Source organism: Nyctibius grandis, chromosome 2 (assembly GCF_013368605.1).
Source record: "Nyctibius grandis isolate bNycGra1 chromosome 2, bNycGra1.pri, whole genome shotgun sequence".
NCBI lineage: Eukaryota > Metazoa > Chordata > Aves > Nyctibiiformes > Nyctibiidae > Nyctibius > Nyctibius grandis.
Window position 1 is genome coordinate 109,276,774 of NC_090659.1, and position 17,213 is coordinate 109,293,986.

The 17,213-nt window shown below is 40.8% G+C and overlaps 1 protein-coding gene across 3 annotated transcripts in view; it reads right to left on the bottom strand.

Moving 5' to 3' along the window:
* ELMOD1 (ELMO domain containing 1) overlaps positions 1 to 17,213 on the bottom strand; it is a 46,209-nt gene that overhangs the window by 11,225 nt on the left and 17,771 nt on the right. For 2 of the 3 annotated variants that reach the window (XM_068424630.1, XM_068424615.1), the window contains exons 3-6: positions 8,145 to 8,290; positions 7,956 to 7,984; positions 6,645 to 6,742; positions 2,389 to 2,518 (exon numbers count right to left, since the gene is read on the bottom strand). In XM_068424630.1, the coding sequence (XP_068280731.1) occupies positions 2,389 to 2,518; positions 6,645 to 6,742; positions 7,956 to 7,984; positions 8,145 to 8,290 (403 nt within the window). Of the gene's footprint in view, positions 1 to 2,388; positions 2,519 to 6,644; positions 6,743 to 7,955; positions 7,985 to 8,144; positions 8,291 to 11,633; positions 11,715 to 17,213 lie in introns of those variants that run through there. The other variant, XM_068424623.1, reaches the window with a different exon arrangement.

Here is a 17,213-nt window from a genome sequence, read left to right on the forward strand (position 1 = left end):
CCCTTTCCGAAGTATATTAAGAAATCAGGTGTTCTCCATAAACCATGAATTGGCAAGTAGGGCCTCAAGCAATGCACTTCGACAAAGCTTACCCAAGGGAAAGAACTGTATGCACATTTCCCAAATAAACAACCAGGAAATTGTATTAATTTTAGCAATTCTAACTGCATTTAAAATGAAGTGCCTTAGGAAGGTTAAAACTTTAATGATTTCACTTTGTAATGACTGCATAAAGCATCATTGTTTAGATCATATTTGCTATCTTTCTTGTTCATCCATTGACAGTAAACACAGTATTATTCATTAGTGCAATCACATTAAGTTAATCTTTCATTCATAAAGTGCCCTCCTGGTAAACATGAATAAATGATAGACATTAGGTACTCGAATTACTCACTGCAGAGATCACTTAGCAGAATATCTAGAAGGAATGAAAACCAACCGGCCTATTCTTCCCCAGTGTGGGTTGGAAACTGAATTAAACCCTTGGACATACTTTTGTTTGACACGAGAATTCACAAAAGCAAAACGCCTGCTGTAAACAAGTGCTAATACACAGGGTACAGATGGTGAAAGATACTGTCTACAACGTTCCGAATTTTACAGCATAAGCTGCACTGTTTAATCTCCCCTCAGACAAATGCTTGGTTTCCATTCTGCTTTTGTTCTCCTGCAGTTATGTTTTTAAAGCACTTACGGGACTACACATCATTGCTGATTTTCTCAGGAGCATCTAAGAACCAGGACCTGGCCCTCACAGGCTGGGTGGCCAGGAAGGAGACCACAGACAGCTCCTCAGTGCTTTTCACCTGTGATCCCATCCGCAGACCCATCTCCTTGCTCTAGAGGCAGTGTAGATGCCCAATGCATTTAGGAATGCTTTCCTGGAGCCAAAGGCCCTCGTTAAACCTGCAGCCAGGTACCTGGTATTTTCAGGGACCAACACTGTAGGCACCTGGATCTCCCACCTCCAAGACACAGGCTTCCTCACTGGGTAAACCTGCGTGTCCTTTTAGTTAAAGCCCACTCTACCCGCAGAAATTTGTGCTTTTGGCTGAACTGGGGCAGGACTTGAAGAGTCGATCTGCCCCATCCTACCTGGTGGCTAGAGCACTCCTTCAGGAGCAGCTCTGGATTTTGACTCTTCCTTGGCCAGACTCCCATCTCCCAGCAAGGAGCCAATCTTTAAACACAGCTTTCCAGATACGTAACAGGAGCTCTTTGACCATTTGAGGCATTTTTAAGAAACAATTATTTGCATTGCTAAGTGCTTATATAAGAGGCCTACTGGGATTTTTGGAAGTGCCTGGAAGCCCAAGTAACTAAGGTAACATTTCCAGAAGCTCCCACTGTAACTTGTTTAAGGCACCACACTGCAAACTGCAGTGTGGAAAACAGCTTCATCTTCATGTGCTGTAAAAATCCCAACAAACAAAGTTGACTGGGGACAGAAGCAAAGGAAGTGTTTAAGTTTGCAATATTTTTTGTTGAAAAAATTAAAAAAAAAAAAAAGTGGTATGTTTTTGTAAGATCTCTGAAAATTCTCTAAGAAGGCATTTTGCTTGTAGATAAGCTAATATATCACTGTTCTATGTTACTTGCTATTTCTCTGAAGCATATTGCACTAGCTATAGGACCAGAAGAAATATTGGGACTTGCTATTAGACTATTTTCCACCCCCTTTATTCTTTCCTCAATTCCTTTCTAAGATAAGAACTCTCTAGCTCTCCCTCTGCTTATGGTTTCAAGATCATCTTCCTAAAAAAATACTTTTTTTATCTGCTCCAGTGTAAGGCTTTCCTGAAAGCATTAAGTATGTAAAACTCAACCGGTATGGTTTTCATCACTGTGCATGTATTATGTAAAGAATGGTTTCATTTTGTTTTCATTGGAAAATATACTTGTTAAATGTAAATATGTAATTTATTGTCTCCCAACCTTCCATCCCACACGATGAAAGCTAGAGGTTTGCCACTGGGATACACAGACAATGTCTTCAAAAATCCAAGAAACTGAGGAAAAAAAATGGTTATTCTGGTTAAGAGAGAAAAATATCCTCGTCTTGAAGAAATGTGCACTGAAATAGGACATATGTCTATTTTTCCACAGCTCACAGTGCAGAGCTGTTATCTGCAGTAAGAGCTGGGTACCCAGTGCCTAGGCATAGTCCAGCCAAGGGACATGCATTCATCAACCAGCGAATGAGCTGCTTGCTTGGCAGGTGTTACACCCAGACTAGATTAATATGCTGTATAGCCTAGTCTTAAAACAGGTACATGATAGAGGAAGGCAACAATACCTCTCGATGTTTTAAAGTGGTTTATAAACCAAGCCATTTGGAGCTGGCATGAAAGAAGGATGCCCTATAAGTACCTCTTAAGCACCTACCTTGAGAAGCATTTCCTCATGTTGGGGATTCTCCGAATCATATGGCTCTCTGCGCAGCTTTTCAACCTCTGCAATCAGATTTCTGTACCCCACAATCTGCAGCAGGCATGCCTGAAGAGATATTCCCAGCCTGAGGTGGGGGTAGAAGGAGCAACATAATCCAGCTCAATCATATGTTAACCCTGAAACAACACTACCATGTACATACTCATTTAATTCATATGAGTAATGTTACATCAATTAATTGATAGTCTAATGCTTTAATTACAATGGGAGAATTTCCAAGAGATCAGTATTACATTAAACAAGGCCTTGTGAAATGCATAGTCTTACTTAGCACCTTCCTTAGATAATAAAATTGGGGATTTTAAAAATCTTTGAAGTGTGAGTTTTCACACATTGAAATCTCATTGTAACTATACACACCTGCATTGAACACCTACTACAAGCACATCACTGAATCTTTCCTCTCATTCAAATGGCAGCTTCTCAAACAATACCCTAAGACCAGAGATGTGAAGTTAAAAAAGGGGTGACGGGGTGGGGGAACTCAGCAAAAAAGCTAAAAATACTCATTTTGCTTCCATGCCACAAAAGCTCGCATAAAGATGCTGAAAACCCGAAGTAATATAGTTCAAAGATCTGCCTCTAGGCAGCTTTTTTTTCCCCAGTCTCATGTTAAGAATCACCATAATGGCTCTCTTTTCATTATAATGCAGATTTTACATTTCCTTTTTACATTTCATGATGCATCATTTAAAAAAAAAAAAGCCAAACGCAAAAAAAACCCCAAAACCAAAACAAAAAACCCCACCAAACATGCGGCTTCCAAGGCTTTAAATTACAAAGACTTATTTAGTTTTAGATTAAGATTTTTTAATATTAAATACAAGTTATGCAGTACACAACTCATAAAATATTTAATTATATATGGGAATAAACCCTTTAATTTTAAATAATGTCTGAAATTAATTGAATGCCTAGTATGAATTCAGAGGGCACAGTTAGATCCGTATCCTCATTCCTCTGCAGAACACAGGCTGCATTGATATTAAGCTGCACAGGTTCCTCGTCTGTCTTGTTTGATGTACTGAAACATTTTGGTTATTCTATCATATTGTTAAATTTTCTGAGCTTCAATGCTTATCTTTTGAGATTAATCTACAGAATCAGAGATGTCATCATTAGGCCATTTCTCTTGCTATAATTGCATGCTATTTGTGGCTATAACCTTTATGGAATAACCTATGCAGTGTTTTCCCTCCTTTGCTGTTTGGGGTTTTTGTTTGTTTGTTTTAAACATGCTTCACTTGCTATACCCGACAGTTTTACAGAAAGGCTGTATTTCAAAGAAAGCTGAAAAGCCTGATGACTGCATGTGAATTGCTGTAGTACATCACTAAACCACAGCCACAATGTTTTAAACTACTCGATAACCTCAGAATAGCTTAGAGCAGAACACCACAGGCAGTGACAAAGCAGAGCAATTTTATATTGGGAGAAAAAAATATAATTTTAAGTTCCAAGTTGCATGACATATAGAAAGCAAGCCATGCTTGCATTTTATCTAAAGCCAGTCAAATGCTCTGTGCAGTGTTATTCAAGGAGGACAGGGGGGAATTAGTTTCCCCACTTCTCCTTTTCATTAAGCTTTTGCTCTCCTCCTTGCCTCAGCAGCACCAAGCAGAGGACACGGGTGAGTTGCTGATGCCCCATGCCTCCTCCCTGCCACCCCTGTGCTGGCGGTGGCAGCTCTCAGAGCACAGGAGCAAGCTGCCTGGGCCTGCACCCCACCTCACCCAGCTCCAGGTGCTCCACGAGATGGAGGCAAGTCCAAAACTGGCAGTATCTCATGGACTGCGCATGTCACCAGCCGGTTATTCAACCTACTTGCTCCCATCACTAAACATATACACTGTTATCTCAGAGGCATTGACAGATGATCGTGGCAGCCCACAGCATTCAAGAACAGCTCAGTGCAAACACCCCTGGGATGCAAAGATGCTACAGTAACAAAAATGACTGCATACAGATTTGCAGAAACATATAGTATGACACACGGCCCCCTGTCCTTACCCTAGGACATCTCAAGTCTCTACTATGCAAGGGAAGGTCAGAGCTTCTGAACAATACAGTTTGGATGCAGGTTTTTTTAAGTTCAAGACTAGGCAAGCCAATGGATTTTTCCTTAATCCTGTCTAAAGAAATAGCTGACCTGCTTTTGCTGAAGTTTCTCCAGAAAAAATTTGTATAAAATAAATGGCTCACATGTAAAACTTCAGTGCAGACACTTAAAGTTTAGCAGAACTATGATTAATTTACTATCAGGAGCAATTTAGTGGCAGGGTGTGTTTCTATGTATGTGGCACCACCTTGCACATCCCAGGCCCTTATTTCTCACTGTTTTAAAGAGATATTTCACCAAATTGGGGGGGTGGGGTGTGAAACAGTCAGTCCCATGAAGTGTTGAGTGCATGGGTTCTAGTCCAAAACGATTAAGCGTTTGTTCTGTGCTAAGGATATGAACATCACCTGAATTAAATAAAAACTAGTTTAGGGTTTTTTCGTTTGTTTGTTTCTTTAACTAATAGGACCAGATCACTCAAAATGTCACTTAAGGTTCGGGGACCTGATGCATGCAAACAGAAGTCACTTGCACCTTTGTGCTTGCTCTCTTCTGGAAGACAGCATTTCTTCAGAGGCCAAAGGCAATGCCATGAGGAGAATCAGATGGTGATCTCCAGTGTCATACAAAATATTATTTTAATGAATTCCTTGTTTTTTTTCTTGGAATTATTCCACCCAGTTACCCAAGGGTTTAACACTGAGAAGTGAGTACTTGAATCAGCCTGACTACTAATGCTGCAGTTACTGATGTCCACAGGCCAGGCTCTGAGCTGTGCACATTTACATCCTGCAGTTTTTCCTCATGTGTCACCTTTACTAATTTTGCCATCGCTGAGTTTCTTTCTGAATTTCAGCTATCAGTGTCCCGTACAATACAAGAGCACCAGAGCTGTGACACACTCCTCAGATGGGCAGCCTCTCAGCACGGCCTCACATCCACTTGAAGCAGCTGCTCTTTCATCACCCTCCTGGAAAAGTTCTGGGCCCACTCCCAGAAGAACTTCACAGGGCTTCTCATCTATGAGAATTAGGTGTTTTCTTTGTTTTCTTCCCTTCTTTAATGGTTGGGTCACAATTTTTTCAATCCAGGTGGACAGTGGTCATTGTCCACAACAGTTGTCTCTCAAGTTACAGAGACACCCAGTGTGCTCTACTTCCTTTATGATCAGTGAAGCCCCATTTTACGACTAGTCAGTTACTGTCCTTTTCACTGGGGGGTAGGGCTGGGGGGGTCATTCTTGTATTGAGACAAAAAAAAAAAAAAAAAAAAAAAAAAATCTTATTTTTCCAACTAAGCTTTTGGGTTTTGCTGTTGCAGCAAGACCTTAGGACCACCTTACCTGTTGACACTGCTGACCACTTAAAAGAAAAGCAGCTATCAATTTATGGATGCCCATTTTGGATTATGTACCTCAATTTCAAGTTTGGGAAGAGGAGTGAACCTCAGACTGATCACCTGAATAATACAACCCTCAACATTTCTCCCACCGATTCCTGACCTAGACTATCTTGTGCCTTAAGGTAGGGGCTCAGAAGTAAGGCAACCACAAAAGTGTTATCACATACTCTTGAAATATACACTTGCAAATTATAATGGTTTGTTGCCAATCTCTTCTTACCACTAACATTTGTAGCATTAAAAGAATATCAGCTATGTTGTATCGTTAAAACTTGTGTTTGGATCATTAAAGGCAGTTTTAAAATTTAAACCAGTATATCGGTTATATCAGTTACAACAGGATGATTTCTTCCCTACTCTAATGACTGTATACAGCCTTACTAAGAAGCCATCACTGTCACTGCCAGGACTACCTGCCTTGGTGGTATTTTATCCCTGGGGAAGTGGACCCCATAAATCAATGCATCAACAATATACTAAGACAGCATGATTCAGAAGCAGCTAGATAAAGAGATTCAGGACTTGCCTATTACAGTCACCATAAAAGATCATTCATTTTTGCATCAGCTTTTTGACAGCAAAGCTTAAGTTGGAGTTTTATGCTGAGAGACAGAATTCATCTTCAAATTGTGTGCCACAATAGCTATGGAGAACCAGTTCTCCATGGACCTAGGCACTGAAAAAAAAATCAATAATTCCCATTTGTTTTGTAAGGAAACCATGAACTTACTGTGGATTTATATCTGGATTAATCCTTTTCAGCTCCATGATGTCATCTATAGTTTTTTCAATAGCATCAGGGTGAACACTTACTGAAGTTTGCAGCCGCTAAAAAGAGGTTTTAAGCACATATTAATTTTTATGGACACTATTATTCAATAGAAGTTAACAATGGTAAATTTGATACCCAAAAGCTTCTAGATTAAGAGCCCAGAAGACCCAACTCAATATATACACACACCTTTCCAGTCTATTCAACCCTACTGACTAGTTTCAGAGCACTAGCCCTATAAGAACTCGAGTCGCTTTGCCATGCCATTGTAGTCAGTCTATCACATTTCTGTGGCAGCTGCCAGTGAAGATGATCTGCACTGAGGCCTTTGATCAAGAAGCAGCTTCAGACCATCCACCCAATTACACTGGAATTGCTAGCCGTGTTTGACGACCCCTCTCCCAACATGGTGCAGTAACACAGTAAAACATTATTCCTTTCTCTTGCATGTCATTGCACTTTGTAGAGATGCCCCTGAAAGTTCAGTATTCAAAAATCAACATGCCTACCAAAAAATTAAGAGGTTGAACTTTCTGGTGCTTTGACTCCAGATGCAGGCTTTTAAATAAAGATTCTGCCTTTCTGTTTGTGCTAGGAATACATTTGGAAGCACCACGCTGAACTATGAGCTATGTGATGTCATTTTTGCTAATGCTGAGGTAGGCTTTTCAACATCAGTGATTCTCGTGCCAAAGAGAAATGAACGGCTGAATGATACTATTTAACATATACACAAATGCTTCGTGAGAAGAATTTAGGTTAGCACAACCAGCGCTACGGTGAAAGCATGAAGTGGCAGAGGCTCTTCTCCATTAGTGTACTTAAAAGGAAAGCAGAGAACAAAGTTGTCTTGGCTATCCAGGTACTGCTGCCTTTGGCCTCTTTTATCCCTGCTTTGCAGACAAAAAACCTGAGGTGTAAAGTATGTAAGTGACTTACTGCAGACTACAGAAATTCTAAGACAGGATGAGGAATCAAGCCAAGAAACCCCAAATTACAACATATCGCCCTTGTCATCTCCACCATGGCCTGTTGCCCCCTTGATTCCATCAGTGCCACAGTGTGCCTGTCCCTGGGGCACAGGACACTCCCTGACTTTGCAAGATCACCTGCTATTGCAGACACAAGACCCTTTTCAGTAGAAGATGGTTTTAATGTAAAATCACATCAAAACTTAAAGTGATTTTTTGGGGTGAGCAAACAGCAGACTGAACATACCAACTACACAGGACACAACAGAAAAGATGAATGATGGGATCTTTCACTCACCTTACTTTTTGAAGCTTTCAGTGATGCCTCTGTAAGAGAAGAGTATTTGAAAGCATCATGTCAGACAAGCTAAGTTTATATTGGATTCATTTAATAATTTATTTATTTATTCATAAGAATGAAGTCACACTATTTTTAGGACATGCAGAAAGGTACAAAGGCATGCAGAACTAAGTAGTTTGCAGTTACCTATTTTCATAGTTCTGGCAGCTCCAGGTTTGGTATTGTAACAGATCCTTTGCAATTCACATCGACCTGTTAATTTCCTGACCACGAATTTCAGGCAGCGCCACAAACATTTGCAGTAGAAGTACAGGCATACCTGGACAAACATCCTGGCAAAAGAAGAAGCCTGAAAATGAGAGTCTTGAGCAGAGTTTGTTTCAATAAGGTCAAACAGACCACCCAAACAGAAGGTACTTCCTCACCCCAAATTCCCATTGCCTAAGGGCACCTTTAAAGAAAAAGCAGCATTCACACTGCAAACATTTATCCTGGTAAGTGTTAAATCATGGTTTTTAGTCTTAGCCAACAAAAAAGCCACACACAAAGCACCAGAACTGGAAGCACAGAATAAGTCAAATCCTAAGTTCAAAAGAGCATTTCTAGAAAACTCTTTGTCCCCTTAAAATAAAAGGCTGTACAGTTCCTGCTGACACTTTGGCGAAACAGGACTACATGAGAAGGGAGCACAGCTCACCCTGTTATCATGGCTGCTGAGGATCCCGGAAGCCCCTGCACCCTGGCTTAGCTTTGCCTCTGCATCCAGCTGCTCCAAGCAGAGTGGCTGGTTATCCTGACAAATATGAATCATCACTTGTGTCAGGTCCTGAAGAGTGATTATTAAGGAAATGAAAGCTTCCACCCTTCAGGAGAGAAGGTGTTTAAGAACCTGTCCTGAGGACTGCCAGTTCTTCCCAAGATCAGTTTTCACACGGTGCTGATGGTGCTCAATTTCTCAAAGTACAGAACTGACAGTAAGCCAAGAAAGCCCTTATTTAGATACTGTATCCAGTTTTGAGCCCCAGCAATACCCGACAGACTTTGACAAACTGGATGGATTTCAGTGGAAGCCCCCTGAGATGGTAGGGCTGGAGCACAGCCCCCAGTGCCTGTGGGAAGATCAAGGAGGAGACAGAGCTGGGCTCTTCACAGGGGTGCAAGGCAGTAAGACAAAGGACAACAGTCATAAGCTGAAACGTAAGAGGCTCAGCCTAGATATAAGGAGAAGCTTTTTTCCCCCATAAGGACAGTCAGTCAGTGGCACAGGTTGCCCAGAGAGGCTGTGCAGTCTCCTTCCTCAAATTTTTTTAAGCCCTGACTGGAAGAAGCCCTGAGTAGCCCAGTCTGACCTCAGAGCTGACCTGCTGTGAGCAGGAGGTTGGACCAGAGACCTGCTGAGGTCCCTCCCAGCCTGAGCTATCCTGTGATCCTATGAAAGCCTAAAAAAGGCTGTATACATGAGAAATGCTCTATTTTAAAGTTTGTTAGCATTGCAGCTGCTACCAAAGCCCACATACTGCTATCACAGTTACATAACACACCCCAAAAACAGATTTCATGGGCTACAATTTATTTGGACACAATTTAGCTTTCTTGTTTCTATGGCTACAAAGGCACAGATTCTGCCATGTTACCCAACTGTCAACCCCCACGGGGTGCACCAGGACTTGAAGTGGGGCAGGATCCACCCAGGGTCCTTTGGTTCAGAAGCACATCTCAGAAAAGGCAAATTTCAAAGACCTGACAAGAGGATGATTGCCAACTGGACATGGTCCTGGGCAACTGGCTCTAGATGGCCCTACTAGAACAGGGAGAGTGGACTATACAACCTTCAGAGGTCTGTTCCAACCCCAATCTCTCTGTGATTATATGCTACTATTACATTATGGAAAAACATCAAGACAGTTTTGATATGCTAGCTTGCCATTAAATGGTCAAAAATAATTCAGTCCATTATGTTCTAAGCCTGTGTATATGTGTATTCATCATTAGCCCATTATCTCCTCCACATGCTGTTGATGCTTTCAAAAGATAGCTATTTGTTGAGAGACTCTGTATTATCCTTTTCAATGGAGTGCGCTGGTTATTCTGAAATACTGAATTCCAGATACTCAAATCAGTTATAGCTTTACTAAAGCTTGAACAGCTCCATCACTTCCTAAACCATCCTGAAGGGCATGGCGTAGAAGGACATTCAGGGACTAGAAGATAAGTTAACTCACGTAAATGTCCACACAGGAGTTTAATCTGCTGTATGTTCACTTTAGCTTAATCCCCTTTGAAGGAGGATTAAGCTAAGGGAACTAAAGCCATTTTATGTCTAAATGGAGAGCATCCACAGAAGTATTTAACATGCTTTAAAAGCATCCACTTTATCTTCACGCTCTTAGTTAATTCACTTAACACTCCTAAACGCCTGCATGCAGGCGACCCCCTTGTCTTTATGCAACAGGAAGCCTCTATTTTAGATACTAAGTGAAACCTAAAGAATAAGGAATCACTCCCATGCTAGAATCATGTTTTAGACAAGTAAAAAAAGTTTCAGCTGCTGCCACTGAAATATTTGGGTATTGTGCCCCGCCAAGATGTGCCCAAACACACTCTATGAGTAATTCATACGTGCTTCACAGCAGGTGATCACCTTCAGTATTAAGAACAAGACCAGTTATCAGGAGGCAAGTCCATCATCAACCAAGTAGCCATTCTTTAAGTTTCCAACAGTCAGAAGTGTAAGTCAGTTAAAGAGTCAATCTCACGTAAAGTTAACGAATGCCTTTAACTGCAACCTTTAATAGTGGCTTGAAAAAACCCACAGGCTACCACTGGGCATTTTGGTTTTCCAGTAGACATTTGATATGAACCTTTGCAGATTTGACTAGTCCACCACCCCTGAAGAATCCAAACACAACCTATAGCCATGCCTCAGCCTCCTCAGCACAGCCCAGCTCTGTACTCAGGCTGAAGGTCCAGAGAAATGAATACAAGTGATTAATGCCAAACTGGAAGGTGGTAAAACAAAATTCTGGGTTTCCACCTTACATTTGTAGTAGAGTTAAATTTGCTTTCTTTTGGCCTTCTTAGTTTCCAAAGGCTAGGTCTCTATTAGAGCAACAATTCACTACCCAGAAAACTCATTTATACGGAAAGAAGGGAGTAAAGACTCACTTCACTTCATGTTAACAGCCCATGTGAGAAGATTTCCTTCTAATGAGCGAGGTAGCTCCCACAAAAAAAAACACCTCCTTTAAGAAAGTTCATGCCTACTCTTAATTGCCTCCAGTGCTGAAACATCACAACCCATTTCATTACTCAAAATCTTGTTTCTTACTGTATTGTGTGATGTGGATAAATTTTGGGGGCGGAAGAAAAAAAAAAGTTGAATTATATGCTGCTGCCTTTAGGCTCAATGACAGATTTGCAAATCAAAGGAAAAACTCTAAAAGGGATAGAGCTGTGATCTTCCATGGTTGCAACCAACTTCCCCACTGAAGTTTTGCTTTGACTATGGTTTGCACCAACATTAATAAAAATGCATCTACTAAAAAAAGTCACTACAGCATGCAACCACTACATCTGTGATCCACTAAAATATACTTAGCAGCTATTACTAATAAAGCAGACAAACACTAGTTTTGACTAAGTGGCTTATAGAAGAAAGTGAGCCTTTATGGATACCTTCAATTTTCTACTACTCAGCCACCTCAAGCTTACAACAGTTGAAATCTTCCGTTTGTAACATGAACGGCATAAAAAGTAACAAGTTTGATTTCAAGGAGTTGTTCTTTATAAAATGGAATCCTTGCTTGCAGAAGTCCTATAATAAAAGCACACTAGTGATTAAATAAGACAAGTTTGATTTTAGCTGCTACGTACTTCAGTTCGTGTAAGCAAAGTGGAGACACTGGCAGCTACAAAACAAAACAGAGTATTATGAACAAGAACCCCCACAGAAGCATAGCATGAGCCATGTGTCTGACTATGGCACAGTGGCATTAGCTTCTGGTTTGTTTTAGAGTCTGATTTCAAACCTCCTCTCCACTCATCCTCTTTTCTGTTTTTGTGGTTTGTTTTTTTGTTTTTTTTTTTTCCCCCCACTTGCCTTTGAGGGTTTTCTCAGCACAGAAAATACTGTGCTTCACCAGCAGTTTGTGTAGTCATGTACAGCAATACTTCAGATCCTAAGGTGAGCTTTAAGAACAGAAGTATTACAGAAATTATGGTGTTCCTCAGAGACTTGCAGTTCCCTCTTCCCCATCCCGATACAAGCTCCTTCTCCTCTATTACATGCAGCTGTACAGACCTACACATTTGTGTTTATACATGCAAAGTGCATTACAAGAGTTCATATGAACATTTATTCAGGTGAAAAAAAACCCAACTGCATAATAAGATGCTGATGCGCATAGGCCTGATGAACAGGCAGCTCCCTTGCCAAGGATGCTGTATGAGTGGGAACACATGCAGCCATCCTCCCATGAGGAGTCAGGGTTACATTCTCAGTAGTTGATGCCAATCACTTGGACATTAGAAGGTACCTGTTAGCTCCTGAGCAACATCAATGCAACCCAGCATAGTTCTGCCAACTTGGCTCACAGAAAGGTTCACTAAACTCTTAAGTCAATACTACAGAAAAATGTACTGGTTACTTGGGTTCCAAGAAAAAAAAAAAAATATGTCAAAACAACAAAACATTCTGAAACAAGTAAGTATTCCCTTGCATGTCTGGAAGAGACTTATGGAATACTACCCAGTGCTTAAAGCTACCACCACAATAGCCTGAAGTACCACAGAAATGTAAAGTTTTCGTCCGTATAATTAACAAACATCAGTTAAAGACTGGTATATGCATCAAATTCACCTCTCCTTCTTCCTTGCTCTTCTACTTTTAACTAACTCACTCCTTTGTATCTTCCCTGCTGTATGTCACTCTACTTCTCAGCTCTAATTTTCTGCTAAGAACAGCTTCAACCAAAAGAAGAATTAGGCAATCAGTACCTCGCAAGGACTACTGGGAATGCTGTAAAACCAAGCAAGCAGCCAATCTATATCAGCAATAACAGGGCTTAGTAGAAATTCTGGAGAGCTCTCTTCCATGAGGGAGGGGAGGAAGAAAGCGGGTTCTACAATTGCTAGGATCCTTGCAAGACACAGAGAAATTTAGAGCCAAAACCAGCACAAAGTAAGAGTACCACTGCAGCAGTCACAGCACTTCTCCACAGCACGTGCTGCTCTGCCTGAGGTAAGAAAGCACACAGCAGCAAGAAGCAGAGAGAACCGAGCATGTTGTTCCACCCCCTGCCATTGCAAAAGGGAAGGACAGAAGTGGTTCCCAAAAAGGGGTCTCAAGGTTTGCCCTAGACTAGCCCACCTGATGTGGGTCAGTGTGATGGGAATAGCACACATGATGGCTATTAGAATTTACATCTCTCTCCAATGACAGTATGACACCACATTTTCATGAACTCTGGCTTTTTTAAAAGGTGACTGGCTCTAGCCAGCCTTCTCCATGATAAACAGGCAGGAGCAAAACTGAGCAAAGGTTTCCAAAGTTGTCTAATATTTCTGCGAAACTCTTTCCTGTGTGAGCTATGTTCACCTAAATAGCAAGATGTATGTATAATGCAGCATGGGGTATTTCACTGACACGATGGGAAGCAGAGATTAATTACTGTGCAACATTTTTGAAACTAATAAAATAGAAGGTGCTTATTCCCTCCCCCTGGTAATTTCAGAACCTTAGTATTTTCAGAGCTAGTAACAAACAGAACAAATACTTTGGGTAAAATGAAACTTCAACTAAATACCCAATGCTAGTGACTAGACATAAAATTGAGGGGGGGGAAGCAAGCAAACCCAAAAACCAACCGCCCCCCCCCCCGCCCCACAACTCACTAGTTTAAAACAATGAAATAAAAGTCACCGAATCTACTTACACATCATTTTCTTTCCTGTATGTCCTGTTTTAGGTCCTATGGATAGGAAAGACTCTTACACAACTATTTTTCCTGAAGGACACAGTCAGCTCTGAGAGGAAAACGTTAAACACATACACATTTACTTCCAGAGAATTCTGATTATGGCTTGAGAAGTCAAGGGCACACAAATTAGTTATGGATGACAAGCTATCCAAATAGGTGAGTAAGCAAGTGACACTACCCTGTTAGGAGCTAATTAACTTGACTTTGATTTATTTGTATAACTTACAGTTTGTATACAAGGTCAACCAAGAAGTTATGTACCAATCACTGTTTCTGCCATAGGCAAACCTGCTATTAGCTCCTTTAAAACACAATAAATTTTTTTCGTTCTGTGCCTTTGCAGACTTGACAACTGAAATCCACCTTATCTCTCCATTTAGACATGAAAGCAAGTCACCGTGGCAACTAAGGAAGACATAAGAGTAGTTTTCAACAGCAGCTTTCCACACTTTCCCTGCTCTTGCCTTTTGCCGACTTGATTTTCATTTTATCTGATGTGACTCCAGTAAGACAGAACTTATGCTTAAAATCTGCTAGTGCTTACAGACTGTTTTGCAGTAGATCAAGAGAAGGTGTCAAGTTTCTAGGATTTATTGAAAAAACTTAAGTGTCTGCTACAGTTGGTTCTCCAAGTTGTTATTATTTCAGATGTTTAAGATAAGTTACAGTCAAAGTGGACGTGTCACTGACAGACTCCTCAAAAGCACCTTACAAAAAAAGAAAGCACTGAAAGATTAAGTATTTCACTGAGAAACAGTTTTATTATTTTGTAAGTAATACTTCAGACTTTAGGAATAATTCATATCGGAGCAAGCTGAGAAAGAAAAAACCTAGAACAGCTATTTTCATTCAGACATCGCCTTGGACAGAGAATGAGCATAAGAGTCCTGCAGTTTATTGGCCTGCAGCACTCCCTTAAATTTACTGATTCAGAATTATTTGAAGTACTGGACTGTCTGTTTAAAAAAACCCTTCTCTTCTTCCACTGGAAAGCAGCAGCTGTTGAAAGCAGGTAGATGAAAAGCTAGAGCTGAACGTCTGTTACATCAAGGATCCCCCAGTCTAAAAAATTATATTCTTATAAAAGACCTAAATGTCAAAGTAAGCACCGTTTGTGTAATCACAGCCCCTTTCTTTGCTATTCAGACGTGCAACACAGTCCTGGGAAAGGCAGCAATAGAGGAAGTAATCCAGATTGAGAAACGAGACTGCACAAGCAACCGATTCAATTTAGGACTTATTCTGAAGTTTTGCAATTGTTCAAATGCTGTAGGACTTCAGTTTATTAAAAGCAGTCTTACTACATGGCACCACAACATGTGCCTTCTCGTATTTTTTAATTATACAATGGCTGAACTTTGTGTTAGAAATGTACTATGAGACACATTTTTTTAAGTTACCTTTACAATGACATTTTCAGTTTCCAGTTAAAGTAGAGATGGTGACTGTTAGCGAAGATAGGTAACTTCAGAGTCCAGTCATTTTGCAACAGGTAAAGACTACCTTTCAGAGTATGTCTTAAAGGGAAAAACCACAAACAAAAAAACCCCACCAAAACCAAACAACCCACCCCACACCTCAAGTAAACACACACATCAAAAGCAATAAAACATTATGCCATAAGTTTTTAGAGGGATATTGCATACTTGTCTACTGTTCTAAATATCAGTGGGAACAAATTCATCACCTTCACATAAAACAGAGTTTAGCCAGTGTTGTCAATGGCATGAAGCAAACATCTTTTTACTTCCTTTAAATATGAGGATGTACATGTGTTACCTGTACAAAACTAAGCAATTGCTTCAGTTGTGGAATAGTAGTCAACGTTCAAAGTTTTACATATTCCATTGCCTTTCATGTGAGGCCCTTAAATCTCCATATATTTGTGGATCGTACTGATTGTAGGTGAGACATCTGGAGTGCTGTGTCCATTTCTGGGCTCCCTAGTACTAGAGAGACATGGACATACTGGAGAGAGTCCAACAAAGGGCCATGAAGGTGATTAAGGGACTGGAGCATCTGTCGAAGAAGGACAGGACAAGAGGCAATGGGCACAGACAGAAATGCAGGAATTACATTTAAATATAAGGGTATTTTTTGGTTTTGTTTTGTTATTATTTTTAAATTATAGGAGTCCACTAATCAGAACAGGTTGTTCAGAGAAGCTGCAGAGTCTCCATCCTTGGAGATGCTCAAAATGGGACTGGACACAGCCCTGAGCAACCTGCTGTAGCTGACCCTGCTTTGAGCAAGGGGGTTGGACTTGACGATTTCCAGAGCTGTTTTTCAACCTCACTAACCACAGAATCACAGAATGGTTGAAGACTAAACTGGGCATCTTAAAAGGAAAGGTCTGAGAGGAAAAAAAGACAATTCAGTCTATTTTGTATTTAATATCAGCATGTCAAAAGAGAGACAGAAAATGTCAAGCTGATTATAAAAAGCCATGTCAACAGTCCAACAGATGAATAGTAGGCACATCAAAAGCAGCATGCAAGTTACACTAATTCCTCATTATCTGTACTCACATCTGCAGTATTTTGTTTAGAAGACAAACTCCAGTAGCAATCAGAGAGCCCTGATGCGGTATATGCAGACTTGCCCTTCGATAGTAGCAGCAGAGACTACAACATGCCTCCAGTACACAACAAACCTAACTCAGAGCTGAGTGGCATCTGCCCACAGGTGAGAGCCTTCTCTTACAACAAGCTGGATTTGAAAGCCACTGTTGAAAGTGCTCCTTGGGTCTCCAGGTGAATATCTGCTGCATGAAATTGCTGCACATAAACTACTATCACTACTCAGAAAACGCACTTGAGGTTATCAACTTTAGAGATGAAAGCCCTGCTCCTCTCTCCATCTGTTCTATTAGATTTTCTATGTTGCAGTCACCAAGGTGACTTGCAGTTTGTGTAGACTTAACTAAACACGTTGGTTTTAAACGGAAATAATCTATGCCATCAGCATCAGCTAGTCTGGTGACTGCTCCATGTTGTGCAACAAGGAAAACTCTACCACTGAGCAGCCCTTGCTATCAGTACACCACATTCAGCCCTGCATTTGATCTTCACAAACAGTTAAGGATGCTTTTAGCAAGCTCCTGGGCAGCTGCTGCTAGTGGTAATGGACAAACACTAGGGGACATAATATACGTTAACTTGCTTATTTTCCAGCTGATTTCCAAGCTGGATGGCTTAATATCCTTGTCTTGCACATAGATCTCACTGCAGCTCCAAACTGCCTTATTCCCTATCACACAAACCTGCAACCACAACAG